Genomic DNA, 27,915 nt, shown 5'->3' on the forward strand with positions numbered 1-27,915 from the left:
CAAAGATCAACAGTGAGAGGAAATTAGAGGATTCTAAAACCAAATAGGCCCCTTCTCACAGAATACATTTGTTCATGTAACAGACGGTGGAGCAAAAAAGTACATAACAAAATAAACTATTGGTGAATTCAATTTAGCTGCTTCAATTTCAGGTTTTGTTCATTCAGGCTTACTGGGACAAATGAATAGAATGGAGCCATTGTTTATAACATTACATATATGAGTTAATGTTATATGTTTTTACTGCCTCATGTCCTGTTGTTTTCATACTATAGCCAAGTCAAAATGAGCGCAGTGAACTGGGAGTGTCAGAAAATATATTTATTAGGTCTCACAAATGTGTTTCGGAAGAAAGAAAACATTTTTAAAAGGCCCTTTATTTAACTATTAACAAAAAATGTTTAAGTTGAATAAACCTCACTGCATTTCAATTTTAGTTTAAAACTGCAAATATTTTGCAATTTAAAATGCTGATATCCCATATTTATAGTATATTTAGTAGTAATAGTACATTTCTGTGTATTCTAACTTATTTACTTTTTTTTTTTAAATAGTGTATTTTTATAATGTGTTCTCTATAGATTTAGTGTTAATATGTATATACTGTATTTACCGTTTGTTTAGTGTTGTTGTTTTTTTTTTATTGTGCATTTACATGCTGCTGTAACTAAACTGTTTACCAATTTGGGATATAAAAATCGAATCAATATTCTTATTGATGCCACTCCAAGCATGAGTCAGGTAAAGGACTTGCAGTTTTTTATGATATAAAACGGATTACCTGGTAAATGAATACGCACATATTTGATGTACAGTAGGTCTTGCATGATGCAATCAATAAAGCAGCACATTTGGAGACAAACCGTTGCTTTTTGCCATTCACATTACCAATTGATCATCTTATCATAGGTCACTGCTGTATCTAGTACGATCATCCAGGGGAGATCATTTCCTCAGATGACTTGACTTGAGCAAGTGTAATCAATATTACATCGGTGACACATTTTCGAGGCATTTGTCTATTTTTATTCTCCTGACAGACTGAATGACAGACGGAAGAACTTTAAAAGCTGAAGGCCAAAACAAAAATATTTATTCGAAAACTCTAGGGAGGCACACAGCTGCCAACACACACTCTGTACCCCCACACACACAAACACACATGTCTGGACACCCATTGGGGTCCCCTGTATGTAGGTCATTCTACACAGGGAATATTATTGTGCTACAGCTGTGTCCTTTTTCTGCAGCGTTCTGCAAACACAAACATACAAGGCCTCAAACACTTATAGTAACACACACACACACACACACACACACACACACACACACACACACACACACACACACACACACACACACACACACACACACACACACACACACACACACACACACACACACACACACACACACACACACACACACACACACACACACACACACACACACACACACACACACACACACACACACACACACACACACACACACACACACACACACACACACACACACACACACAGCAGAAGAGATCCGAACAGACAGCTCTATATTTTCTTCTGCGATTGTCAGACGAAGGACTAACTCCACCACCCCCGCCAACACATTGCACCGCTCCGATATTCGACATGACATTTTGTTTAAAAAAAAAAGATAGAAATTCCAGTTCCTTCTTGGATCTGGCTGGTTGCGTTGAGAGCTATCATATTGAATTACATGGACGCGCTGTCAGGGGCTTTCTAGGTATATTGGCTGTAGCTAGCGGGGAGTAAATGTCATAAAGATATAGTGGAAATGACTGTGAAAGGACATTGGTGATGAGTTTAGAAAAGGGTGGGTGTACTCGCGGGATATTTAGAGAAACATCCGCATGTTCAGAGTGAGTTCTGCGTCTCCTGGCTGAGGTTTGACCTTCCGCTGTAGCGATGCTCCAGGAGCTGCGCAGGGATTCTGAAAGCCTGCTGCCGTCACTGTGAATCAGTCGTGTCATTCTGCAGTCTGTTGACAGCTCAGGACAAGAACAGCTGAACGCTTTGCCGCGGGACGCACTCGCAAGCTTGTTCTGACTTTATCCAACACTGTGTCACACTTTTGAGAACCTCTAGACATGAACGTGACAGCATTCACACTGTGGGAGGTGATAGGAAAAAGTAGCAGCTTCACATAGGAAACAGGAAGTATATCTCAGTGATGACGTGGCAACGACTTTTAAGGAAGACACAATTTGCACATCAGAAAGCTTTATACAGTGAACGTGGGTTCTGGATTAGAGCTCGGAGACAAGCTTAGCGTCTGCATATCAGCGGCATCCTGCAGAAACAATTCTATTCTTAATACTGCCTTTTATGTTTCTGCATGACTGTGTAGGACAAAGCCCTGCTGACCTTCCCTTGTCATGGACATACACTGTAGCAGATAGTGGAAACTCATGCATTTTTTTTATCTTAATTTCACTTATGGTTGCCTCAAATTCAGTTGTAGTTTATCTTCTAAAGAAGGTATGTATATAACTTTAGACTCCTTTAGCAAACGTTAAAGAGGACCAGTCTCTGTTCCAATATTTTTAATGACGCACCATTCCGTTGTTGACAGATACAACCCATCGTGAGGGACAAACATTGTTACTGTGCATTTTCAGCCATAGCTTGCCATATGAGTGGAACTTTTAACCATTTGTTAAACCAAAAGGAAAACTCTGAACGATATATTAATAACTGTAAATCATAAAATAAAGTCAACATTTCACTGAGTTGTGTGGGGGTTCTTAAGTTATATTGTTTAATGCAACATGTTTGAATGGTGATATGCACGCTAAACCATATGTAGGCCAAACAAGTAATGCATATATTGCATAAAGTATTTTTTATTCAAATTGCAATACAATCATATTACCATTCATTTCGATAAATAGAGTGTGGACATGAGTGTAGGAAAGAGCGTGAGCAACCATTAGTTTCTCTTTCATTTCTGATTTTAATTCAAACCTTGGTTATAAAGTAAAACGCATTTTTTAATGTTTTCCTTGTTTATGAAACCTGCATGGAACAACATAAAACATGATAAGAGCGCATGGGGGAAGTATCTAGATGCGCTTATACATTGAGTAGCAATTGTCCTCCTTAACTGCATGACATGTTTTCACTGAGGTTAACCTGTTAAGCCCTGAGCCTGTTTTTCAGGTCTCAGGCTCGAAAATGACATTCCCAGAACAAATGACCATATCTTCCCTTCTAAAAGGGTTAAATTAATAATCTTTATTCTCAAAGTAATGATAAACCTGTGAGTTGGATGTAGAAAAGTCAAAATCAATATAGATGTTTTTTATTTAAAGAAAATTCAGATTTTACATAGTAAAAAACTGTAAATTATAGTGTCTGTCCAACAATTCTTTTTTACTTTAGTAGACTAAAAGCTTTAGGAATCCAAAGTACAACATATAATAAGTACCCTGTATCAAGATTGATGCAAAACAAGTGATATTTGACCTTTTTAGAGAGATTTAGCCAAAAAACCCCACTTCTGGGGTAATTTGGGTGGATTTGACCTATCTCTGGCCCCCCTTGCTCGATTTTGATGAATGAAATCTCTTTATAACCGCTAGAGCCAATGGAATCGAGGGAAAGTTATATACACACCAAAACGTTAACAAATAAGGAGTGAGAGTGACGCGTTACCAAAACCCGGAAGCTGCATACACTCTGGTGGCTACCATTAGCAGCTAACTTTTCCGCTCCGATTTTTACATAAAAATGGAATTATGGATTATAAATAATTTTTTCAAAGGCACAGGTACATTATCAACCTATGGATCAACAGTTGTAGCATTTTTTTTCTTTCGTTTTAACACTAGAACCGCCAATCGGGTCAATTTGACCCAGAGCTGTTTTTTATTGTGTGTAACTTTTTTTCAATAAAATATTAAAGTCTTCCAGTCCGTGACTTTTCCTGAAAGTGTGTTATGTAGCACCCTATGTTGTTAAAAATTGTCAATATGAAGTCAGATTGAAGAAATCGCCCAAAAAATTGCCATTTATACCTATTTCCGCCCAGCGGGTCATATTGACCCCACCCCTTTTCATATAAACATGACGTGTTGCTATAGCAACGCCTTTTGTCTACTGCGGTTCCTTATAGATTGAGAGATAGATTGAGAGAGAGAGAGATAGATGGATAGATATATTGATAGATAGTTATAGATAGAGAGAGAGAGAGACATAGAGACAGTCTGTAGTGAAGGAGTGCGCTCCCGCTCACGGGAGACTGCTCGCGCTGCGCTCCGCAGCAAACAGCTGTGGGGCGAGTTGAAAGTACGTTATGCTGGCCGCGGTGTCTAAATAATGCTTCCGGGCCAGCGGGCCATTTATAATGTCGAGCCCTGAGAGTCCACAGATTATATTGGTATACGTTTCATCCCTGTGCGATCAAAACTCACTGTTCAATAAAAGAACATTTTACCTTGAAAATCAATGCATTCTAATAGCGGGCCAATTTGACCCAGGTGGTGGTTTTAGGTATAAAAAATCTCTGGCGGTTCTAGTGTTAATGCCATTGAACACGTCTTTTGACCTAATTGACAGCTACGGTGAAACGATCTGCCGTAAATGCTCCGTAAAGGTACGTGTTGTGATGTCTGTGTTTGCTTCCCCTGTCGCCAGTTCGGATCGCTCAGTGATGATACTATACCTACATAATCTGTGGAGTCTCAGCTTTAATCGGCTATATTGTATGTGCAGCTACGATAAGTAATAAGGGTATCTTTATCTTGAATTGTGTGCCGCAGTGCGTTAGAATTCTTTCGCTCAGGGGTCATTTAGACCCTTCTTATGAGACTTGTGTTTTGTTTTGGTAAAAATGGTTCATATCTTCAGTTAGCTGAGATTCTTCCCGTTAATCTGGTGCTACACATTAATAGTTTCATAAATGTTAAGAAGCCCTGAGACATTGTCTCGAAACAAAAACGGTGGGAGGGGTCCAATGGGGGGACCGCCGTGCTTAAGAGGTTAAGAAAATGTGTTAGGAAAATTGATTGTTTTGACAATTCGACCACAAGCATGGTTTTCAATTGGCAAACGTTCACGGTGTTCCTGTTTCAACACGTTATGTGAAAAAGTGATTTCCCTGTGAGTTGGGATGTTAACACCCTTAGCGAATGTAACTCTTAAGCACTTAACTTTGCATATCTGTGCTTTGTATTTGAATGTACCGTCATTGGTATTCATCAGGGGTCTACCTCCTGAAACTTCCACTTTAGCAACAGGCTATCTGAAGGCCAATGAAGATCAACATGTTAATTAAGCGTTAAATATTTAACAGCAGCCTTGGTGTGCAAGCGCAATGAAGCGTATGCTGAATCTGTCAAGAGGAAATTGTTTAGAAAGGGTTATTCACATAACTCATAAACAAGGTTAGAGTGACATTATGGGCTGAGATTGTCAGGCGGCCGTGTTTTTATATTCATAAACATGAATTACTGTGTCAGTGCGCACATAACAAGTAGAGCAGGTGGTATTTTTGGTCCTTTTATAAACTGCTTTTTGGAATTAATCAGGCATACTAAAACCTGACCCAGTTGTTTAATGAATAAGAAAGATAAGTAGTAAAAAAATGGATTAAGAAAGAAGTCTAGCATGAAGGTCTCAGCCCATAATTTGGAGCGAGGACTCTTTCGGATAATCAATTCGAGGCATTCTGGTCCAAAATGGCACGGAATCATTTCAGGAAGTGACGTCAGATGAGGATGTGCCTGATAGAGGCGGAGCACCAGAGGAGCATGACTCACCGTGACTTTGTGTTGTCCGGTGAGGTTGGGCCACTCACACAGCAGCTGGCTCTCAGACAGGGTGAGAATGCAGGGAGTCTCTCCGATCAGCACCGTGTAGTTCAGGCGACTGTTCCCCGGAGCCGAGGGGATCAGGTTTCGACCCTGAAGACAGACGGAGAGAGATGTGGTGAGGAGAGGCATTCAACTCATTCAAGCAAATATACTGTGTGTCAGTGACGTGCGGTCAGGGGAGGCAGGTGAGGCACTCATGAAAAGTAAAAATACAAATAACAATAAAATGAAATAAATAATAATATTTCTCCACTGGTCTGTGCTATAAATGTATTTTCTGTATGATTCCAATAATTTTGATCATATTTGTAGGAAAAATGGCTGAAATGGCGTATTTTCAGTTCCCATACGATGAGAGATGCGAGATGAGGCAGCGACGAGCCTCACCTCGGATTGCGTAATCCCTCGAAACATAGGTTGAACGCATACATTTGGCGCGTGCCTGTTGCTATCACTCTGTATGTCGCCAATATAATGTTTACAGAGACTTTAATATGCGTCCTGCTGACTTTCCATAGTCTAGCTAATGTATGTAATGTATGTGCGTCACTGTTTGAGATATTTAGTCTTGCTGATGTGACATAAAAGCACAGTAAAAAGACTCAAGGTGAGGCAGACAGTAATCTGCCACACGTGAGCCCACAGGATCTTGTTGCTACTGTTATTCTACGCAGAGACGGTAGACGCAAACAACAAGCTAGAGTTTTGAAACTACAGGAAGATAAGGAGGACTTTTACAACAAAGTATTAGAGATGTTTGTCCAGAAGGATAGGCGCATGGACTTCATCTTCAAGTCAAGGTAAATCCAACATTTTATTGAAAATGGGATCTTACTAGAGAACAATCCAATATTTAAATGAAACTACATTGTGTGGGTATCCTTTTGTTGAACGGTCTGTTTAAAATGAATCGAAGCATCAGACTGAAAAAGCTTTTGAAAATAACAGAATATTCCGATTAGGTCAAAATATAATAACATTTGTAAATCTGACTGATAGAGTCAGTGCCTCACCAGCCATGAACCTCACCGCACGTCACTGCTTTGTGATCATCATAGTAAATGACAAGCTTTGAATGAAATATGGAAAAAGGGCTCAAGCATTATGTGCTGCCGCTACGTCGCAACTTTTTACTTATTTTTGTCATACTACTAACTTTATCGACCACAAAAGACACAAAACAAGGTCTTATTGAGTACGTTTAAAAATGTTTTGCCATGATGTACCCATTGGCTAATATTGGTGTGGACGGTTTATTCGAAGATGTACAACTAAAGTCTAACAGCCAGGAAAATGCTTGATGCAAAGTAAATCAACCTTAAGAACTGTTAATGTTGCAAATATGAACTATGGAAGCAACCTTTACTAGATGCACAGAGAGAGTCAAATGGCTGAAAGGTTTCATATCAAACTACCAAAGGAAATAAAGCACTATGGATACGAACACATATAAATGTTGTCTTATATATCAAAAGATTTCTAATTGAAGCAAAAACTGTTTGTTTACTACTTTGCAATCATCAATTGTTTACTGGCAACTGTAGAATTACTGATACAATGTTCTTATTCATCTTTTATATGTTTGATTCATGAAGGTCTGTACTCTAAGACGAATATTGTTATTTTGTTTTGTTGTTTAAACCCATCATGAGTCCTCAAGCCAGCTGGAGAAGGAAAGTAAGACATGAAACTGAAGGTAGAATAAGTGTGCCCATGCTTGCATTTACTATAGAGGCAGTTGGAAGTCACAACAACTCTCACCCACTGGTATTGCTTTGTCTCTAGTCCACTAAAGTCTGTACCGGAGGTGTGTCATTTTAAACATGTGTCAATATTCTGTTCCAGTTTTTCATTTCCATATCAAGATCCAATTTGACACACATTGTGTCTGTTATGGAAGGGGGCGGGGGGATTGGTGTGAAAAGGGGGGACTCAGAAAACAAAAAGCAACAGGGGAAAAGTTGAATACAAAGAAAACAAGACGAGGCAAGAAAACATCAGGAGAGCAGAGAAACGATTATAAGAGGAGGGAGGAAAAGATGAAAGGACTATACTCGAGTCTAAAGTGAGAAAAGAAAATGGGAATGAGCAGAAAAAAACCAGAGCTGGGGAGCTAGCAAGATAGACTGAGAGGGGGGAGAGGAGAGAGCTGCCAGGCCCTCCCGCTGGCTCAGCAGTGGGACGCAGAGACAGACTCCGTTTTCCAATCCATCGTCTCTGCAGGCCGCCAGCCCGCTCTGCAGCCCTGTAAACATGCATCCCATCTCACACACACACCAACACACACATGCAGAGTTCAAGCCACGCATGCACTCCACTTGAAGCCACACACGGAGCTGTTGCCACACACACACACAGTACAGGAAAGAAGCATCACGCGGGGACACACTCTCACAAACACACACAGCAAAAGCACTCACGGAACACCAAGACCAGATAAATGTTTTCTCTCCTGCCTAACACACCTCGGTAACAACACAGCCGACACTTCAGATGAGAAATTAATTGCGTGGCGAGCGCAGTGCACGCATCTCTGAGAAATGCAACCCTCTCCCCCCCCCCTTCCCAGCATCACACGCTGCCAAATTGCATTTTTGTCCATCTCATCAGCGCTTCCAATGGGTAGGCAGTTCCACCGGCAAGCCAAGCAGGAGATTTGGAAATTACTGAGAGGCTCTTCGCTAATAGATTATCGTTTAAGAAATAAATGACGTCGGTTATGCCGCTTTCGATCTCTTCATGGAAATAAACGGCATAGCAGACTCTCTCTGTGATAACATAAGAGATAGTCAAGGCGAATTCTTGCAGAAGATAAAAGCACTGAACGCTGGATTAAATATAGGACATCAATGTGACACTAATCTCAAATAAATTACAATTATTGTCCAATATCTCAAATGAAGAACATTTGTTTTTCAGGACTAACGATGTTGTGTCAATAGTTAATACTAGTATTTATATGTCACGGTTGGATTAGGAGACAATGGGCCCCTGTGCAAAGACCTGCAAAAAGACCCCAGTGGCTCTTCTGTTAAAGCAGGAAACACATGGTGTGTGTCTGTTTGTAGCTGTTTTGTGTCTCTTTGAAGTAGCTTTGTGTCTCTCTGTGGTTGTTTTATCTCGGGTCATAGTCTTTGTTAGTCTCATTTTGTGGTAATGCATCTTTTCTTGTCTATTTGTATTATTTTTTGTAGTAATTTTGTGTCTATTAATGGTTGTTTTGTGTCTCTTTGTACTTTATTTCCCCCCCCGTTGTAGTACGTTGTGTCTCTTTGTAGTTTATTTCCCCCCCGTTAGAGTACTTTGAGTCTCTCTGTAGTCATTGTATGTCTCTTTGTGGTTGTTATCTCCCTTCTGTTTTCACCGTTTTTGTGAGTCCAATTGTAGTCTCTTTGTTTGTATTGTAACTGATTTGTAGTTGTTTTCCTTCACTTGTAGTCTTTTTTTTTAAATCTCTTTGTAGTTGTTATTTGTCTGATTGTGGTCTCTTTGCAGCCATTTTGTATGTCTTCGTAGTTGCTTTGGTCTCTTTGTGGTCTTTTTCCCGCTCTGTAGTGGTTTTGTGTCTCTTTGTAGTCTGTATCTGTTTCTGGTCCTTTCTAAGTCTCTTCCTGGTTTGTACTCATCTCTTTGACATTTTAAAGGTGAAGGCCAGGGGGGGCCATGACATTTTGGGCCCCTGGGCCAGAAAAACCCTCTTGACTAACCCATCGATTGTTATTTGCAGACACTGTTCTGCTGGTTATTTCAGTGAATTCAACATGAGTAATAGCATGCATACTGTAGCTACTTTAATTTCTCTCCAATAACTCTTAGAATAAATATTTCAGGCGAGTTTTGTAGGATAAAAACTGGCAATTAATTTCATATACTTAAATCCAATTGCTGTTTATAGACATAAAAACGAAAATAATTCAAATGTCCTACATCTTGGGACTGCGTGCTTCAACACTGCCCTTCCAGCACTAGAAAATAATTACACAAATTGAAAAGACTGTCATTTAAGAGGGCTCGAGGCTGCAGAGAAGGACGTCAGTCAAAGAAGTTGCTGTTAGTAACTGAAGGAAATAAATCGGCCTTGGAAAGTGTGGACGTTTTCGTTCAGCTTTAAATGAAACATTTGTGAGATTTTTTTCCTCCTCTCCAAAAGACCTTGTAAACACATTTGAGAGCAATTTTCTTCTTGTGGAAAAATATACCAGTGAGTGTGTGTTTGTACGTGTCGGCGTATGAAGGCTTTGCCATTATTAATACAAGATAAGGTCAATATGTTTGGGACTTTAGCAGACGAGTGAAAGAAGAGAAACATCTACCTACCACCTGAGACTGAGGTTTGAATAATGTAATTACAATGTGTGTATAAGGTATACAAGTGGGTACAAAATCATTTTAACAAACCTTTTGATATGGTTGCTTAGGTGGTTATGTGCATTTTTCTTATTGTAAGTAAAATGATCTTATTGTAAGAAAAGCGCTCTCTTTTGAAATTTTGTTCTGTAAAGCAATCTTCCTAAACACACATCAACATACAGTTCTGACATTTTATGTTATTAGGATTAAGCTCTGTACAACGACAACGACCACTGTGTTTCTGGATACATCAGAGTGCAGGGTAACGTTAGCAGCTCTGTTTAGAAAGCCATCGTTATGGTTACATTTGCTAAACTTATCGATTATTCCCCATCCTAAAAGCCTTTTCTCTTCTAGAGTTTGAAATGAAACTTACCCACGCTGCCAAAAAGGGTTATTATAGAATGAAATGATGGCCTGAACCTCCATTTCTTCCCAATAATACCTTTTATATTTGGATTATAATATGATAATAGTACAACTAAACCTACTTCACTCCACTACCTGTTGCTTTGTTGTTTAGATGTCTTATGTATGTATAGACTGAAGATGATGTCGACTTTTTGTCTGGGACATTTCGCTTTGCCTTTAGTGATGCTCTCAAAAAGAATGAATCATAGCAGTACATTGAGGCCAACATATATGGTATAATATAATACCAATGGCAGATACAAACAGCTAATAAAACCAAATACAGGCATAATTGTAGTTCAACATGTGTATTCTTCCACAAACTTAATTAAACTAGTACACAAAGCAACTGTCTATCTCTAAACATACTCAAATCAAATCTGTAAATCTGATTAATTGTATAATTACAGGAACATTTTGCATTTTCTTTAGGGTGGCGATTCCCTTGTTCATACTGCATGCGCTGTCTAAAGTAATACCACTGATCATGTTCAATATACACCTGTTTTTCAATATTTATTTTGCTAACGTTACCATGTCAAGGTAAAAAAACTGAAATGTTCATGCATGCAAGTAATATCTGGAAAACAACAGTGCTTTTCTGACCTTGAGAATGAGCGGCGACGTTGGTTTGAGCTCCAGTATCCCTGAGGGGCTGAGCGGCTCGAACACGGGGTCGGGGTAGTAGCTGAACGTCTCGTTGACCACCACCAGAGCGTTCACGTTGTCCATGTAGAAGCCGATCTCATCCGGGCCTGTGCCGGAGTCGGAGAAGCCCAGCTCAGAATCAGCTACCGACGGAGCCAGGCACACCATGACGGAGTTATTATACACCGTACAGTTCTGAAAATGAGGAAACAAGAAAGACCTTAGACCTCGTAAAAGACTATTCTTAATCTCTTCTCTCTATGAAGATATATGTACAATGAATGTGCACCGAAACCTAAATGCACTCGTTTTTATAATATTCAAGTTAAAGTGTTCTTGAGAGGAGGATGTCTTCTATAAAACAGGTAGCATGGCCTTCTTTATAAAATAGTAAGAATAACCTGCAGGCTATCCGTTTATTTAAAAACAGATCTTCCGGGTATAATGAACCATCCCTTTTGTCAATGCCCCGTGTAGCTGCAGTGCTGTTATGCCTATTGGAAATGTAAATTGGTTGCAAATGTATGATCAACTGTTAATAATGGACAATGGCCTGTGTTCCTTTGCTTGTACTGGAGGATATTTAACATTATTGCTTTGGAGAATACATGAATACAAGATGTCATGGCCATGTTTGCTTCAATTTATAGGAAGTAGACCATTTACTAAATACAAAAGGTGTATGAATAAATAAAGATTTGAAGAGGCCCTATTTCGTTTTTCAGGTTTTTCCCCTTTCCCTTCCTGTAGTGGGTTAAATAGTATAATGGGTGAAATAGTATAATATGTATAGTATAGTTAGTTATAGTATAATATATTATAGCATAGTATAATTTCCCTCCCTTTGACCATTACATCATGTAGACATTTCACAGTAGGGACACAAAATACAAATATGTACCAGAAAATTAACATATCAGGGCCCCTTTAAGTACAACTCCATATGTATATAAACAAATTCAGCGAATGAAAAGATATTAAGCTAACGTGTGTCTAAACACAATAAAAACATGTAAATATTAAATAAATTGCTTTCATGTTTTATCTTTTGACAACAAGAGGTGCAAAAGGAGTAACATTTTTCAAAGCTAGTCACAGAGATCACAGAGATTTCAAATCTATCCCCACGTCCAATTGCATTGCCATACAATGCAGTAATACCACTAATTATTGTGTAAAGTGGACATGAGGTTAATTGTGATTGATTCTTATCTGAAGTTGGCTGTCACGCAGTTATGAAATGAAAAAGTAAAGGCTGTTTGGAAGGGAAGCAAATGTATTAAAAAATGTAAAAACACCATAGTGTATGCAGTGTTTCCCACAGATCTGAAATATACTTGTGGATACTTGTGGCGGTTGGGGGGGGGGTGGGGTGCTAGTGGGTGAACTGTTCACCGGAGCCTTGCAGCGGGGTTACTGCGGAGCGCATAGAGCAGACCCTTCACGCGACAGCAGAGCGAACAGGTACAGGAGGGGTAGAGCGAGGGATCATTGTCCGCTAGTTAATCGATCGCAGATGGCGTCGTGCTCAAACAAAATTAAACCTAAATGGGTCGCGGAATATAGTACGTTAATATACGTGGGCGGCCCGCCCAAGTAAAGTCTATGTGTGGGAAACCCCGATATGCTTTGGAAAAAGGCTGTCATTTCAGTATTCGTGGTTTGTATTAAATGGGCGACAGCATTAAAAACATAGTCCTTTAAGTAGCACTTTGATAGAGGGCTGTGTGGGATGCATTCTGTTTGCCTCGTAAACAGGTTGGAGTGCCTCAGTTTGATGTGAAGTTTTCAACCTTGACAACTATAAGAGCTTTAAACTCTCAATGTCAATCACCAAAGTGCTTTGAGAATCTATAGAATTGACGAAGCTCTTCAACTTTTCAGATGAGACACTGAATTTGTTTCTCGTCTTTATTCCCCAAACATCTCCATCTGTCTCTCCTTCACTCACGCACACAGTCCCTCTCATGTTGTCTCTTTCTTTCAGTGACACAAACACTCATGTGGTGCGCTGACATTTGAAAAGCTATGTGGCCTGAGGTAGCGTTAGCTGTCTGAAGCTGTATCTGTAAAGGGAGCAGACTCACACAGACAGTCTGTCTGCCACCTTTAGTGGCACAGAAGAAGAAGTTGTCTGTAGATCATGTTGTGTATGCGGAGGGGTATGCCTGCATATATGTGTCAGTTAATGTATGTACTGTACGCGTACAGATGAATAATGTAGTATGTATCTACTGCCAGGGTGCGTTTGTGAATTTATATTTGCTCTACGTACACTGGGCTGCCTGTTAATGTTAGTCTGTGTGTGTGTGTGTGTGTGTGTGTGTGTGTGTGTGTGTGTGTGTGTGTGTGTGTGTGTGTGTGTGTGTGTGTGTGTGTGTGTGTGTGTGTGTGTGTGTGTGTGTGCGTGTGTGTGTGTGTGTGTGTGTGTGTGTCACATCAATACTCACATGAAAGGATTCTGCCTGCCCATACTTGGCCCTGATCTTTGGTTCTCGGATGGTTGCAAGGTTGGTCCCGCTCACTGTCAGTAGAGTGCCACCACTGTAGGAATAAAGAGAGGGGAGAAGAAGAAGGTAGTACAACAACAACAACAACAACACATGTACAGTAGGTTCCCTTATCCAGGGTAAACAAGTCTGTCCCTGATTCCATTTGAATTGAGATTGGTAGCGGCCGAATGTACTGGACATTCCGTCTGTGAGTAACGTTCCTACCGAGTGATGCCAATGCAGAAGGCAACGTCCGCTTAAACATTCAAATGAAAGACAATAAAGATTCAGTGGGAAAGAATCATAAAAAATCAGCTAATTAAATTAAAAAATATATTTGTTGCACTAACACTTTCCCCAAGGGGTTATGCTTGTATAAGAACAATTTATTTTCCCAATGATAACCATTACCTTAAATATACTAACAGGAATGAAGCGCTAGAGTTATGTAAAGCTGTTGGGTGGTGGTCAATGTGTGTTTAGGATAAGTTAACAAATGCACTTTGTTTATATTTAGAGAAATAATTTAGTTTCCATTGAATGATAGCAATGTTCATGGTAGTTGCTGTACATTATTTCTGTATTAAACAAAGACCAAGTGTCTTTGAATGCCTGAATATAACCATACATCTGTTGTATTGCTGTATGAGCTGCAAGCATATACTCTATTTCAAAATCTGCAAAAAGTGTGGCAAAAAACGAATGAAATACATCAGTGAACAGTTCACTGAGTTGTTCTGTATTACACAGCATTTTGCATCATACTTTGATCAATTAACACTTTCTCATTATGATAAAAGACAAATTAAAACAAATGTATAACATAAACACTGCCATGTGCAGCAGCAAAATAAAAAAAGGTATGTGTTAATATTGTTATTATAGAATGTTAACAGGGATAAAAAGGAGAGAATAAGGACACGAGGGAGCATATATGTGAGTGAAAGTGAAAGAGAGAAAGGACAAGGAGAGAAATAGGCAGAGTGATAAAGAACCGCAGAGATACTCTTCATTCTGTAATCACAACTCTATCCACAGTAAGTATGTGCTCGCCTGCCAGTGAAGCCCACTGGACTGAATCCAGAAAATAACAATGCTAGAAGTTGGCTTCAGCCTGAGTATCATTTTGTTGGTGAGTGGTGTGTGAAGGCAGACTCTCACTCTGTTGGTGTAACAATGTCTATGGATTGATTCTTAGAAGATGTAATCAGTCTCTATGAATTGACTGATCATGCTTGTTGAATCGGTACTACAGCTGATTAGATTGCCAATTCCATCTCTCCAATTTGGACCATGGGATTTTTTTGGAAAGATTTGGTTGCCCTTTAGTGGTATTTTGTGTTTGCGTGACCCAAAATGATTGGTGGAGTCATTTATTTTGATGAACAGTGCGAGATTACTACGGCTGAGATCATGAAGTACCTAGATAATTCACAATCTTTACAATGAGAGGACTCTTTCCTCTTGTAAAGACAATGTAATTAGTCTCTTCTTTTCACTGCAACACTTAAATTGGATTGATATGGTTTTCAAGTCGTACAGTCTTTGTGCCAACCTTGTTTTACAGTGGTAGTTGAATCTTCTGAGTTCTCTACTCTGTTTTCTGCGAGGGGACGTTCACTTTTGCCTCTGCTATCTGTGCCCTCAGAGAAACATAGTCTGTTCGATTCCCTATTGTGTGTCTTCCTGCAGGGTCCTCACCGCCCGGAGGGGGGATATACTGTAGTCTCTCACACTGCTGTCTGACATAAAAAAGGCTGAGATGAAACCTTCTATCTTGGAAAAGTAATAAAGGATATGCAGCTCCGTTAGTGCACATTGGAGCATTTTCTTTACACATGCAGTGGGCACTGAATGGGTATTCTGGGCCTTGGTGAAGATTGTACTGTAAACACCTGTGGCCAACACCCACGGTCATGATCTCTCTGTGGACATCTTGCAGACTGGATGTGAGTGAAGTGTAATGCATATCATTCTCTAGTCTTGACCATAAAGACAAGTGTTATTCAAATGTACTCCCTCTGTTGCTTGGGTATCTCCATTGGTGTGGCCATTACTATTCAGTCATTGTTCTGAGTACTGACTTGTCTACTGTGTTGTTCATTTTGCTGTTTTTTCTATACTGTGGAGCAGAACCCCAAAGTAAAATTGCAAAAACGAAAGGAAAAAACGACAGCTGACACATATTGACCGATTATCTTTGGACACCTCTACAAAATCTCTTAAAAAAGCTGGCCATATTTCCCAGTTCGTTATCCCCATTCTCCCAGAATTCCATCTTGGATGGCTTTTAGTAATCCTGCAATACTGCCTGTATCTCCTCATTGTGATGGACCTGCCCTGGGCCACATAAAGTATCCCTTGGACTCTGCTATTGGACATTAGGAGTGTTTTCACCACTTTTACCTTTGCGACTGCAAGTGGATTAGTGGTGACTCCAGCAATGACCCGCTAGTTCTGAATTGTAGGATTACATTGTGATGGCTGATGCTGACAATCAACACCAGTCAATATTAGGATGGGGCAATGTCTGCTGAGTCCTACCTCCCTCAAAAGGAAGCAGGGACATCGCTCTGCTAGTTCAAATCGTTGCTTAATCCGAGGCAGTTGAAGTTCTCCCTGCAGGTATAGATACCTGATCCAGACTACTTGTCCACAGGCCATTATAAAGGCCACAAGACAGACAACATGACTATCTAGTAATGTTTTAGCATCATTCTACTCACTGAGACATTGACTTGTAGTTTAGAGATTACACTCTTCAACCCTGTATCTCAGGAGGATAACAATGCACATTCCTTCTGGTGGGTTACCATTGATTTCCTTAAACGCAGGTGTCTTTTCATTGTCGACATTAATGTGACACTTATCCAGAACGACTTAGTGTAAAAGCACCAACAGCAGAGTGAGTGATTTGGTGATAGGAAGCCAAGACAGAGCCTCTTAATATATTGGATAGAGAGTCTGTCTGGCTAGACATTCATATCACAGTAATCCAGGAAGACTTAAAATAACAGCATGTGGGAATGATAAGGAGGGAAATGGAGTACTATATAAAGGTAGACGTACCATCTTTGGCATTGATAGCAGAGAAAATGATTCAAGTCTGGCTATTCTTCTCAGCTACAGTGCTTTTTTTTTGGCAGGTTGCCCATTACTGAGGCAACTGATTCCAATTCATCCGAGATTCCTTTGGATAACAGCATAATGTGAAAAATGTGATCTTAGCTGGCACTTAGAATAACAAGCCTTTGACCAATATTTTGACAACTGACGTAGGTGTAGCAAGATTTGTCTGCGTCTACTTTTAGGTTCTCATTGATATCACTTTCTCTTTTTTAAATGTTATTAGCAATGGATAAATTGAGAGATATTACATAATGATTATGTCCTTGCAACAATTGCATCATGGGACCAGACACACTGCACTTTTTACAACACAGCCTGTCCTCTGCCTCCCCCTTACTCCCCCCCCTCTCCTCCCCAGCTTGATGTATATTTGTGCTGAGTCCCTCTGTCCCCTGTGCTCCTCTCTTTGTCTAAGTGAGTCTCTTTAGCTCAGGTACATGCTTCAGAGAACAGACAACAAGACAATCAGGATAAACTCTCAGGGATAGCTGGGGAAATCTAGCCACTGTTGTTAGCATTTCTCTCTGACTGCACCCCTTTCTTCTTCTGCCAACTCTGTCCTCCCTTTCTGTTGTGCTAATCCCTCTGTGTTTCTTTTCTCTGACCCTCTCTTCGGTCCAATCCTCTATCACTGTCTGTCAAAAATCCTATCGTAGCTTTTTTCAAAAATAAATGTCAACAGCTTCCTGTACAGTAAGTTAATCAACCAACACTGAAAACCAGAAGATTAGCTAGACATTGAAATTCAATTAAAACTCATTTACTGCCTTGCCAAATTCCCTCCAAATCTGATTGACATGTCACCAATTCATCAATTCAGACATGTTAGTGGACTTGTCATATTTAGTGTGTAAAAACATATATTATGAACTTGACCTCTGACAAAATTCATGTCATTATTTAATGGACGTTGGTGCCAAAGTCTTCTGAAAATCCTACAAGACGCCAGATATCCTTGTTATGATAATGGGAATGATTTGGCTGTTCTAAATGCATAACAGATGACCATACCTAGCGGTGGAAGAAGTAACACCAAAATGTTAAAATACTATAAAGTCCTGAATTTAAAATCTTACTTAAGTAAAAGTACAAAATGATTGACATCAATATCAAAAATATCAAAAGTAAAAGTACTTGTTAATAGTAATAACCTATTTCAGAATCATATCTATTAAATCACTGGGTAATACTTATAAATATGGTAATATGTTCATCACAGTTTATCGATGTTCATGTATTAGTTTATTTCATATTTGTAGCTAAAGCTGTCATGTAAATTAAAAAGTAAAATATTGGCTTCCAAAATGTTGTGGAAAAGAAGTATAAAGCACCATAGATTGAACATATTAAAAGTAAAAGTCACTCAACATTATACTTTAGCACAATACTTAAGTGCATGTACATTATTACATCCCAACACTGACCATACTTATAGTGCTGCAGTGAAACTACTGTGACTTACTAGCGTAGCATCTTCCTGGCTTTGTAGCATGTCAGTCGTTAGCTTTCCAGCTACATTAGTTTATAGACTGACCTCCAAAAAAACAAAACAAATAGGTTGTAATGACCTATATTAATATTAGTTGTTAAGCTGTAGTTTATGAGGAAACATGGATTCTTTCAGGATTTTGTCAAATCTGTCTGTCTGAACACTGGTAGTTAGACCTGGCCAGTATTAGTGAAATCGTTTTCTAATGGCTACCATTAAGCAGCAGCCTTGGAGTAGTAGGCATTGCCTAGCTTAAAGGCACCTTGGCAGAAGGAGTGGCAAACCCCATTCTAAGCTCCACTTATCTATCTGGTTTGGGAGGAGATTTGAATATTATGTCCAAAATTGCTTCTCTAACCTCTGCCGCTGCCCAAATATCTTTCCCCGGTGTCCCAGATGAGCAGTCATTGATTTATTTTTGAAGTGCTCTGTCTTCTCCCTAAATGTAATATCATCAGCCAAGCACACTGATAATGCACTCTATCTCCCTCCCCTCGGTGTCTTCTCTTCTCACTGTCTTTCATCCTCTCTTGCTATCATCAACCAAGCAGAATGGTAATGCTCTTCAGGCGTGCATGTATTAGCACAAAGGCAGACAATGAGGCCGATATGAACCGATATGATCTCACATCGCACTGCCTCGTTTTACTTTCTACCTGAGCCAGCACGTGCCTCTGTGACGGAGGGCACTGGCTGAAACGCACCAGCTAAATTAAAGCCTCCACTAGCTGGAAGCAACACACACAGCTTTGTTGCCGTTGGTGAGGTGTGTGTTGTTTTGTCTTCACAGCCAGATGGAGGAGGGATCTAGGGCCAAACTTCAGGGACTCTGGGAATCAGTGGGGTGTGTGGATATGTGTGTGCGTGCATGTGTCATTTTTTTATTTGGGATCATCACCCCTGAGTGAGCTTCCTGAAGTAGAACCTCAGTTTTGAGTGCCACACACACACACACACACACACACACACACACACACACACACACACACACACACACACACACACACACACACACACACACACACACACACACACACACACACACACACACACACACACACACACACACACACACACACACACACACACACACACACACACACACACACACACACACACACACACACACACACACACACACACACACACACACACACACACACACACACACACACACACACACACACACACACACACACACACACCCTCACAGGGGGGTGTGTTGCAGTGATTGGGCCTCAGCTGCTTCTCGGTCAGTCCTACTGGGCAAAGGGAGCAGGGCAGGATTCATCAACACTCTTCTCTAACAAGCTCTGCATCTATCTGCCACCATCTACTGATGAGTCACCACAGGGAGGAAAACAACACAGAAAAAGGGAAGAAAGGAGGGGCAGGAGGGGAAAAGGACAAACATGTGCTGCCGGTATCAGCACCTTGAATACATTGAGAGAGATAGTTAATGAAATAAGTGTAGAAAATATAGAACGGAAAGCAGCAGGTGTTTTGACATATGGTAGATCAAATAGGATTATTGGAACAGGTGGGTAATATATACCCAATACTGTAAACTCAGTGATCTGGCAATGTTGAATCACAGGAGGTGTTTTGTAATAGACATGAAAATTAAGCAGAAAGATCTTTACCTTTGTCACCCGCCAACATGTTGCTCTTAGATATACACTTAGAGATATGAACCCAATCCCAACAGGACTTCAATTAAAAGAGAACCAACAAATAAATAACCTCCTTCGCAGAGTACAAAGTTGATCATGGAAGAATCACCCAACGTTACAGCAGATATGAAATTCAATGGCGGGCTAGACATGGACTCATTTCAGATCTTATGCAATGGAAGCCTAGAGAGGTGGAAGGCTATCCTTCACAGATGTCCTGGGGAGGGACACTGGTCTCATTTTTGGTAGAAGACTGTAGGGTGAGGTCTCTGGACTTAAAAGAAAGAAAAAAATCCTTGATTAGTCCAATAAATATTAATATCACTCGACCTCCCGTTTTGAAAAATAACGCAGGATATATGAAGCCAGAGGAAAAGGTTTGGTACCGAAGTCTCCATCATAAAGACCAATGTGTTCCTGTGTCTGCCCTCCCACTGGCAGTACTGCATTACAGGATATGCAAATCTGAGTTTGAGTGAGGGATGCATTAAGAGAACTGTTTCATGTGCCATCAGCTGATCAGTATTAACTGCCTCTTCAATCAACAATCTAATTCAAACAATCAATGGGCTGTATAATCTGACAGGCTGACACGGCCATTTCTCAAATCAGACAATCAGACTACACCACTGATCATTTTCCAACTAAAAATATCTTGCTTGAGTTGGATGAAAAATCCCCAGAGGAGCTGTCAATCTACGTCAATCCAAACCAAACTCTAGTTTAACATTTAAAGTGAGACTTCGCCCTACAGTTTTGCGCAAAAAACACGTTCTACCTCTTTCCACTTGGACACAAGAATTGTGATTGTTTTGGTGCAGTTATTGAGCTCTTTGAGGAACTCTTGAGAGCTGCTTGGATTGATGTTAACGGCCATTATGCATTATTATATACCAATCATATCAATCCGCGTAGTGAAGTTTACTCAATTTAACATCAGCCGTGGAAAGAAATCACATCTGTGTTCCTCCATCATAAAAGCACCATGGAATCGTTTTTGAGTATTATTTCTTTCATATTTGGGGAGAACAGGACACGTTAGATTCATGATGGGTGAACTGCACCAAGTAAATGAAAGAATAAGAGAACTAGAACAAGAAAACAGAGCTGGATAAAAGACGTCAAAGAAATCAGAAGAAGAAGACAGACAGGAAGTAAACACGGTACCACTTTACAATAAGACTACCCTTATAAAGGATTCATAAAGGGTTATGAATGAGGTTGTAAACACTTTATTAATAATTAAGAACCATATATAAACCAGTTCTAACATAGTTTTCATACATCAACACAGGCTCACTATTTGGCAAGATGACTAAGCCTTGGCTACTTAGCGAGAATCAACTCAGTGAACAACAGATACCAAGGATGCTGGCTGATGAAGAAGACGAGTTAAGCTAAGTAGCTTATCAGTACAGATAAATGTGGGCTCACTATTTGGCAAGCAACCGGTCACAGTTGCCCTGTTTATCTCATGTCTTATAAAAGCTTATTAATGATTTATAAAGTGTTCACAACCTAATTAATAAATGAAATTCAAACTATTCGTAAATTGTATATATAATATTAGTCTTATTGTAAAGTGGTATCGTAAACACTAACTGGAACAGGGTATGGGCTCTGGCAATATTTAAAGACTGGTTAATGGAAAATAAAATGTGAATACTTTGACAGTAATAGAAAACCTCTACCAGTGCTGCCGTCATTTTTTGTATCTCTATAAAATGGAAGAACCGTCGCTGCAGTTCAAACTGTCACTAAGCAGAAGAATGGACTACTTTTCCTCTGGGAAAGCAATATGATCATTTTTGTAATCAATAAAATCATGTTCAAATCGTTCTGCTGTGTCAAATTGTTGATTTATTTAGTAATAGCCATGTAATAAGTGGGATAATAGGAACCCTGACAGAGTTCCTTTTGCTATATGGACTGGCTCACTGCATATTATGCTTTATTTGGCTGTTATAACAGTTCCAACATCCTATCCTGACCAAAATGTGTTATTTGTTAAAATGGTCGATGGACAAAAAAAGACACCAAGCAATGAATGGACCACAAATGAGACAACAAACATAGCACATTACCTGGCAATGCTCCAGTCCGGTTCAATCCTCAGGACGGTGGGGTCTTCAGTGTAGTTAAACTTCACCTCAGGGTTTTGGAGCTCAGCGTCATCGATGTCCACAGTGACTAACGCACTGCTCACGGCTGATCCAGCTGGGGTAATGCACACTATCTCATTGGCATTCCTCCTGGAAGGACAGACAAAAGAAAAGTTGGATGATCCCGAATCAAAAATGCATTGGACAGAAAACAGTTTCAACTCAGAGAGATTCTACATTTCCTCAGAGCCCTCAGGCACACTGTGAAGACAGATTCCTACAATATCATTACAAACTGTTGTGATATTTGAAAGATATTGGAGTTCTCCTGTCCCACAGGAAATTTCTAATAAATAGAGCGATGCAGGATACAAACACGAACAAGATTGCAGGGAATGGTGGGAGCCCCTCTGCAACATCCTGCCAAGAAGCGGTCCAGAATAATCTGATAATCACCTTTAAAACTGAATTATTATAATACAGAGGCAATGATTAGTTTCTAGTTCCAGCAACAGTCCCTAAATACTGGGGTCCGATCTGAAGCCATGACATATTTAATGACTTGCTCATTGTGCTTGTAATTACCATTGTCCAGTCTGTAAAGTCAATTAGTCTCTCCCTCTCAAAGTCATATTGTAACCTGCTAATTTGATTAGATAATCCCATTTGTGAGCAATGCACTTCAGAAAGTCAAATCCTTTCTGGCCTGCTGGGTCACAGGGATTACAGTTGTCTCATATAGTATTTATGTTTGTTTTTGACTGCAGTAAAGCTCTTTGAATTAATGTGTTAAGTTTCCAGCCTTTTTATTGTGATATCCAAAAATGTGTACTTATAACAGTTTGAGTTCAGCAACAATCTACATGTTGTGTGCATGTTACTGTCTGTGGCTGCACTAACACATGGCATTAAGAGGCATTTGTTCTTGTTTCAATTATATATGTCCGCATATTATGCAAACTAGGTATGCATGCAAGGCTTTGCTAGATGTATTTTTATTGACAAACCCTATTTTTTATTTATATTTTGAAAATCAAATCATTTACTCTTTCAGACTCCCTTCGAGTCATTTTTGTAGTATATTGTATGGCTGGTGTAAGCCATCCTCTACAGCAGGGGTGCCCACACTTTTTCAGCTTGGGAGCTACTTTTAAAATGACCAAGTCAACATGATCTACCTACATGTCCGCTGCAACTCTTACTACTTTTAAATCTTTAAGACTTTTCTTTTTGCCGCTGCTTTTAATTGAACTATTCACATCTTAAACTGCACTGTAACTTTTATCCATGTATTTTTTCTTTTAATGTTTATTTTATTATCTTTTCTTTTTAATGACTGATTTTAAATGCCATTTTCTTAATGTCTTCCATTTTTGTAAAGCACTTTGAATTGCCTTGTGTTGAAAGGTGCTATATAAATAAACTTGCCTTGCCTTGCCTTGCCTTACATTAAAAATGCTAAACATATATTTATGTATATATATACTGAGTATACCTTATGTTGGTGTACCTTGCATAACTGCAAGAACCCGTATGGCACAATACAACTCAGTACATTTTTGGTCATTATGTCAATTGTATACCCTTTCTTTAGTAGAATTGTATAAATTGGAAGGCTAACTAGGTAATCAGCTCGTCGGTGATTTGCAGCTGGCGCAGTTGACCGTGCATGCGTGGTGAACTGCGTGTTAGAAAAGATGAGATCTCAGACTGGCTTACCTGTACGTCAATCAAGTGGCAAATGCCATAGTAAGGATGGATGCCATGCGATCTACCCACACTACCTTTGCAATCGACGTATTGGGCACCCCTGCTCTACAGTATGTGTTTATTAATTTATGAATGTATTTGTTTATTTATGTATTTATTTATTTATTGTATTTATTTATTTCAAAGTTTTTTGGAGCAACTACTGCCTTTATGTAAGTGACAGTGTTGAACGTGGGAAAAGAGGGCATGACACGCGGCAAATGGTACAATAGCATGGCATGTACCGCATTTTTTTTTAGAAAGGAATGAAATGTGAGTTTTCAATGTAGGGAGAGCCACATACAACAATGAGAAACAAGTCATGTGAAGTCATGTTTAATGAAGTTTATGCCTGCTATGATTGGTGCACTGTCAAGGCTCAACAACACCAGTCGATAAACACTGGGGGAGCATGTGTGTGTGTGTGTGTGTGTGTGTGTGTGTGTGTGTGTGTGTGTGTGTGTGTGTGTGTGTGTGTGTGTGTGTGTGTGTGTGTGTGTGTGTCCATGCGTGGATGTCCCATAGGCAAAATACAAATTGCAGTCCCCAGTAGCTTCTCTATCTAATATGTATTTAGCACAGTTGAGTGGTGGCTGCTTTTCTGGGCCATGACTTCACAGGAGCAGTGTGTGTGTGTGTGTGTGTGTTGGTGTCTGTGCGTGTGCGTGTGCGTGTGCATGTGCGTGTGCGTGTGTGTGTGTGTGTGTGTGTGCGTACACTTTAATGTAGTGTTGCACATTCCATTGTGCCTCAATATGCCATCACAGTCACACGGAGAGGGAGAGAGTGTGACAGAGTGAAAAAGGAAAAATCTTCCTTGTCCAGTCACCATAGCAACCCCATTCACAAAGACACACATGTCTCGGCAACCTTCACAAGATGCCACAAACACGGTCACACAGTTAGGGTGTGACAGATAAGGACAGAGTTGCTGTGTTGAAGTGGAATCTGCTGGATTAATGCAAGCACAGGAATGATGCAGTCACATCAAAGCTAGCATACGGCGGCTTCAACAGAGATTAGCTGTGAGAGGCTAATCCAGGCATTTGACAAGCAAGTGTGTCGGTACTCTGGATATTTTCATGCACTAGATTAAGGAAAGCCTGTGTGAGGGCAGAAAGAGAGCAACAAGCATGCAACAGACATTCATGATCAAACAAACACACAACATGCTAACCTTACACAATGATGACATGTCATATCTTTGTGATTTCCTGCAATACACACACTACAGGAAAGGGAAGGAAATAGGGCCCCTTTTAAGCATCTTGCACAAGGACACGATAACATGCTGACTGCAGGGGCTGGAGATCGCAGCACCCACCAGTTGGAGGACTTCCATCTACTCCTGAGCTACAGCCTCCCCACACATGGTCCTTACTTTTTGAAGTAGCAGGGCTGCTGTCCGATGCCCACTGAGACGTAGCTGCCTGCGTTGAGGGAACTTCCCTCGATGGTGACCCGGGTGCCCCCAGAGATGGGCCCTTGAGAAGGCTGGATACGGGTGAAGAATGGAGTCTGGAGGAGAGGGAGTAACATTTATTTTCACTTAGTAAATAGAATCAAAATGGTTGAGTCTCGGTTATTCCCAGAAATGTTACAAGAAACATCAAGAAGACTTCAAGGACCACAGCCTTTACATGTATAGTCTAAACATAAATTACATATGTTCACTGGATTACGATTCAATCAATCATGTACATTTGTTTTGATCTGTAATTTCAATGCACCTTTTGGAGTTTTCATATTTTCAGATGACATCATAATCAATGATGAGATGCCTTAGTTATAGACATTTATTTATAAAAAACACTTCAACCTGTAGTAACTTAAAACAGAAATACTATAAATCATCTATGGGGCGTATTTTGACTTTTTAAACTGAACCCTTTGCTCAGTTACTAGAGACATTTCATGAAATAAGGATATTTATTTAGTCATCACGGTCTAAAAGAACATATAGACTCTTTGTATGGTGCTTACCACAAAGGTAAAGGGCCTGGGCGACAGCGCTCTGTAGTCGTTGACGCAGTCCCTCACACACACCTCCACCGGGGCTTCCTGTACCCTGTAGCTGGTGGCGTCGTTCAGCAGACACACTATTCTGTGGTTGGAGAGGTAAAAAGTCATTACAAAATCTCTAAAATCGTACCAAATGCTGCTTTTAAATTGGTCGCTTACATATGTAACATAATGCAACATAGCTTGCAGTCACAGTATGTGATACCTTTTTTATTTGATAGGGACAATGCAATTAAACATAACCTGAAAATGATGGGCTGAACAGAGACCTTATAGATATGGCTAATTCTGAACTCTTGGTCCTTCTCATGTAGTGTAGTTAAAATATACAGCTTTTAGAATTATACAACCACACAACTCTACAGATATGAAATTACACACAATACATATACCACAATGCACCTTGGCAATTTATAGTACAATGAGCTATTAATGGGTCTAGAACTCGGGTTTGCTTTAAACCAGCACTTAATCTGTGCTGTAAAATATTTTTATTTCTGGAATTCATTTTATTTCAGGGAGTTATGTGCTCCAGAGATGAAAACCCTTTATGGAGAAGCTGAGTGTCCATAACTATATTTTACAGGTTCTGTTAATCAAGAGGTTTTTTTTTAATCTAGTATGGATTTCACCTCCATGTGCTTTAGGCTTCATATTGTATGCATTGTAACATGGTACTAAACTAGATTTAATCTGTGTTTCAGGAGGAGTGACAGGCGGAATAAAAGAAGCAGAAAGAAACTAGCGAAGAAGGAAGGGTAGATATTAAATAATACATCTTACACATGCTAAAGTGTTGCATGGATGTCAGGAAGAATGTGCAAAATAACTGATGTGTGTGTAATATTTGAATAGAGATGCTCTCTATCTCAACATGCGTCATTTCCCAACTAAGTGCACCACAGAGAGATTGTTTGATCTGTGTGAACTCAATTCCTCAGCCGTGTAGGACCCTGCAGAGGAGTAAATGTCAGGATGAGAAAAATAAAGGAAAGAGCATATGTAGGGAGTAATGGAGGGGAACAACAGATGGAATTCACACACAAAGAAAACCCTATTACCACCATCCATCCAGCTGCTGAATGCTCCCACATAAAAACGTGTTCTGGTTGAGGTGCCATTGTCACAGTGTGTGAATGTGTTTCTGTGCTTGTGAGTGTGTCCTCTGTCCCTGAACGTACCTCTCTGCGCTCACATACTCCTCCTCGATGGGGACGCAGGGCACCTTGCCCAGTCTGACGCCCATCTGGATGTCTCTGAACTGCAGACCCAGGTTCTCCCCCAGGATGGTCAGTCGGGTGCCCCCTTGGCGAGGCCCCGTCTCAGGGAACAACTGGAACAACAAGAGGGAGATGGAGGAAATGATTGATACAAAACAAATGCTATGTCATTCACTGAGTATGCAAAGCTTTGAAATGTTACATATTGATTTAAATATTTTTCATTTTCTTTACCTATATTTTCCTTTCATGATTTCATGTTTTTTATTTAGCAAATGAAATCAGTAGTAAATAGGTATTATTATCAGAAATGTACCATTAGTTTAATGCTAATGGATAATATGCAAAGCTTTACATTTTCGATTTATTTTCCATTTTCATTACCTATATTTAGCTTATATCGATTATTTGGGTAATTTTTATTTTAAATGTTGAACTTTTCATTTGGATTCTTCCATTTTCTTCTTCTCAAATACACAAAAGAGACAAAAGAGCAATAAGATCAAGGAAATAGAGACATAGTGTTGAAAATGGTTCCCAGACATACACACACACTATAAAGAAACCTCAACACACCATACCAACATTCACACACACCACACCAAATTGCCCCTAACAGGTGATTTCAGTTTTAATGAAGAAAAATCACACTCTCTGCTTTTGAACGCACTGAAAAAGTGAGATAAAGAGAGGGTGGGAAAGAAATAACAGAATCAAACAAGCACCGACCAAAGGCATCATCTGAGGGCTTTAATTGAAAGTTATTACGCCGGCTTGGCTTCAGCGGCGAGGCT

General features: G+C 39.8%; 1 protein-coding gene across 1 annotated transcript in view; it reads right to left on the reverse strand.

Annotated features, from left to right (window-relative positions):
• plxna1a (plexin A1a) overlaps window positions 1-27,915 on the reverse strand; it is a 269,839-nt gene that overhangs the window by 38,911 nt on the left and 203,013 nt on the right. The window contains 7 exon segments of the mRNA XM_034144547.1: window positions 5,783-5,926; window positions 11,204-11,440; window positions 13,696-13,789; window positions 22,113-22,280; window positions 25,261-25,397; window positions 25,863-25,983; window positions 27,083-27,234. Of these exon segments, the coding sequence (XP_034000438.1) occupies window positions 5,783-5,926; window positions 11,204-11,440; window positions 13,696-13,789; window positions 22,113-22,280; window positions 25,261-25,397; window positions 25,863-25,983; window positions 27,083-27,234 (1,053 nt within the window).

This window comes from Trematomus bernacchii, unplaced genomic scaffold, assembly GCF_902827165.1.
Source record: "Trematomus bernacchii unplaced genomic scaffold, fTreBer1.1, whole genome shotgun sequence".
Taxonomy (NCBI): Eukaryota; Metazoa; Chordata; class Actinopteri; order Perciformes; family Nototheniidae; genus Trematomus; species Trematomus bernacchii.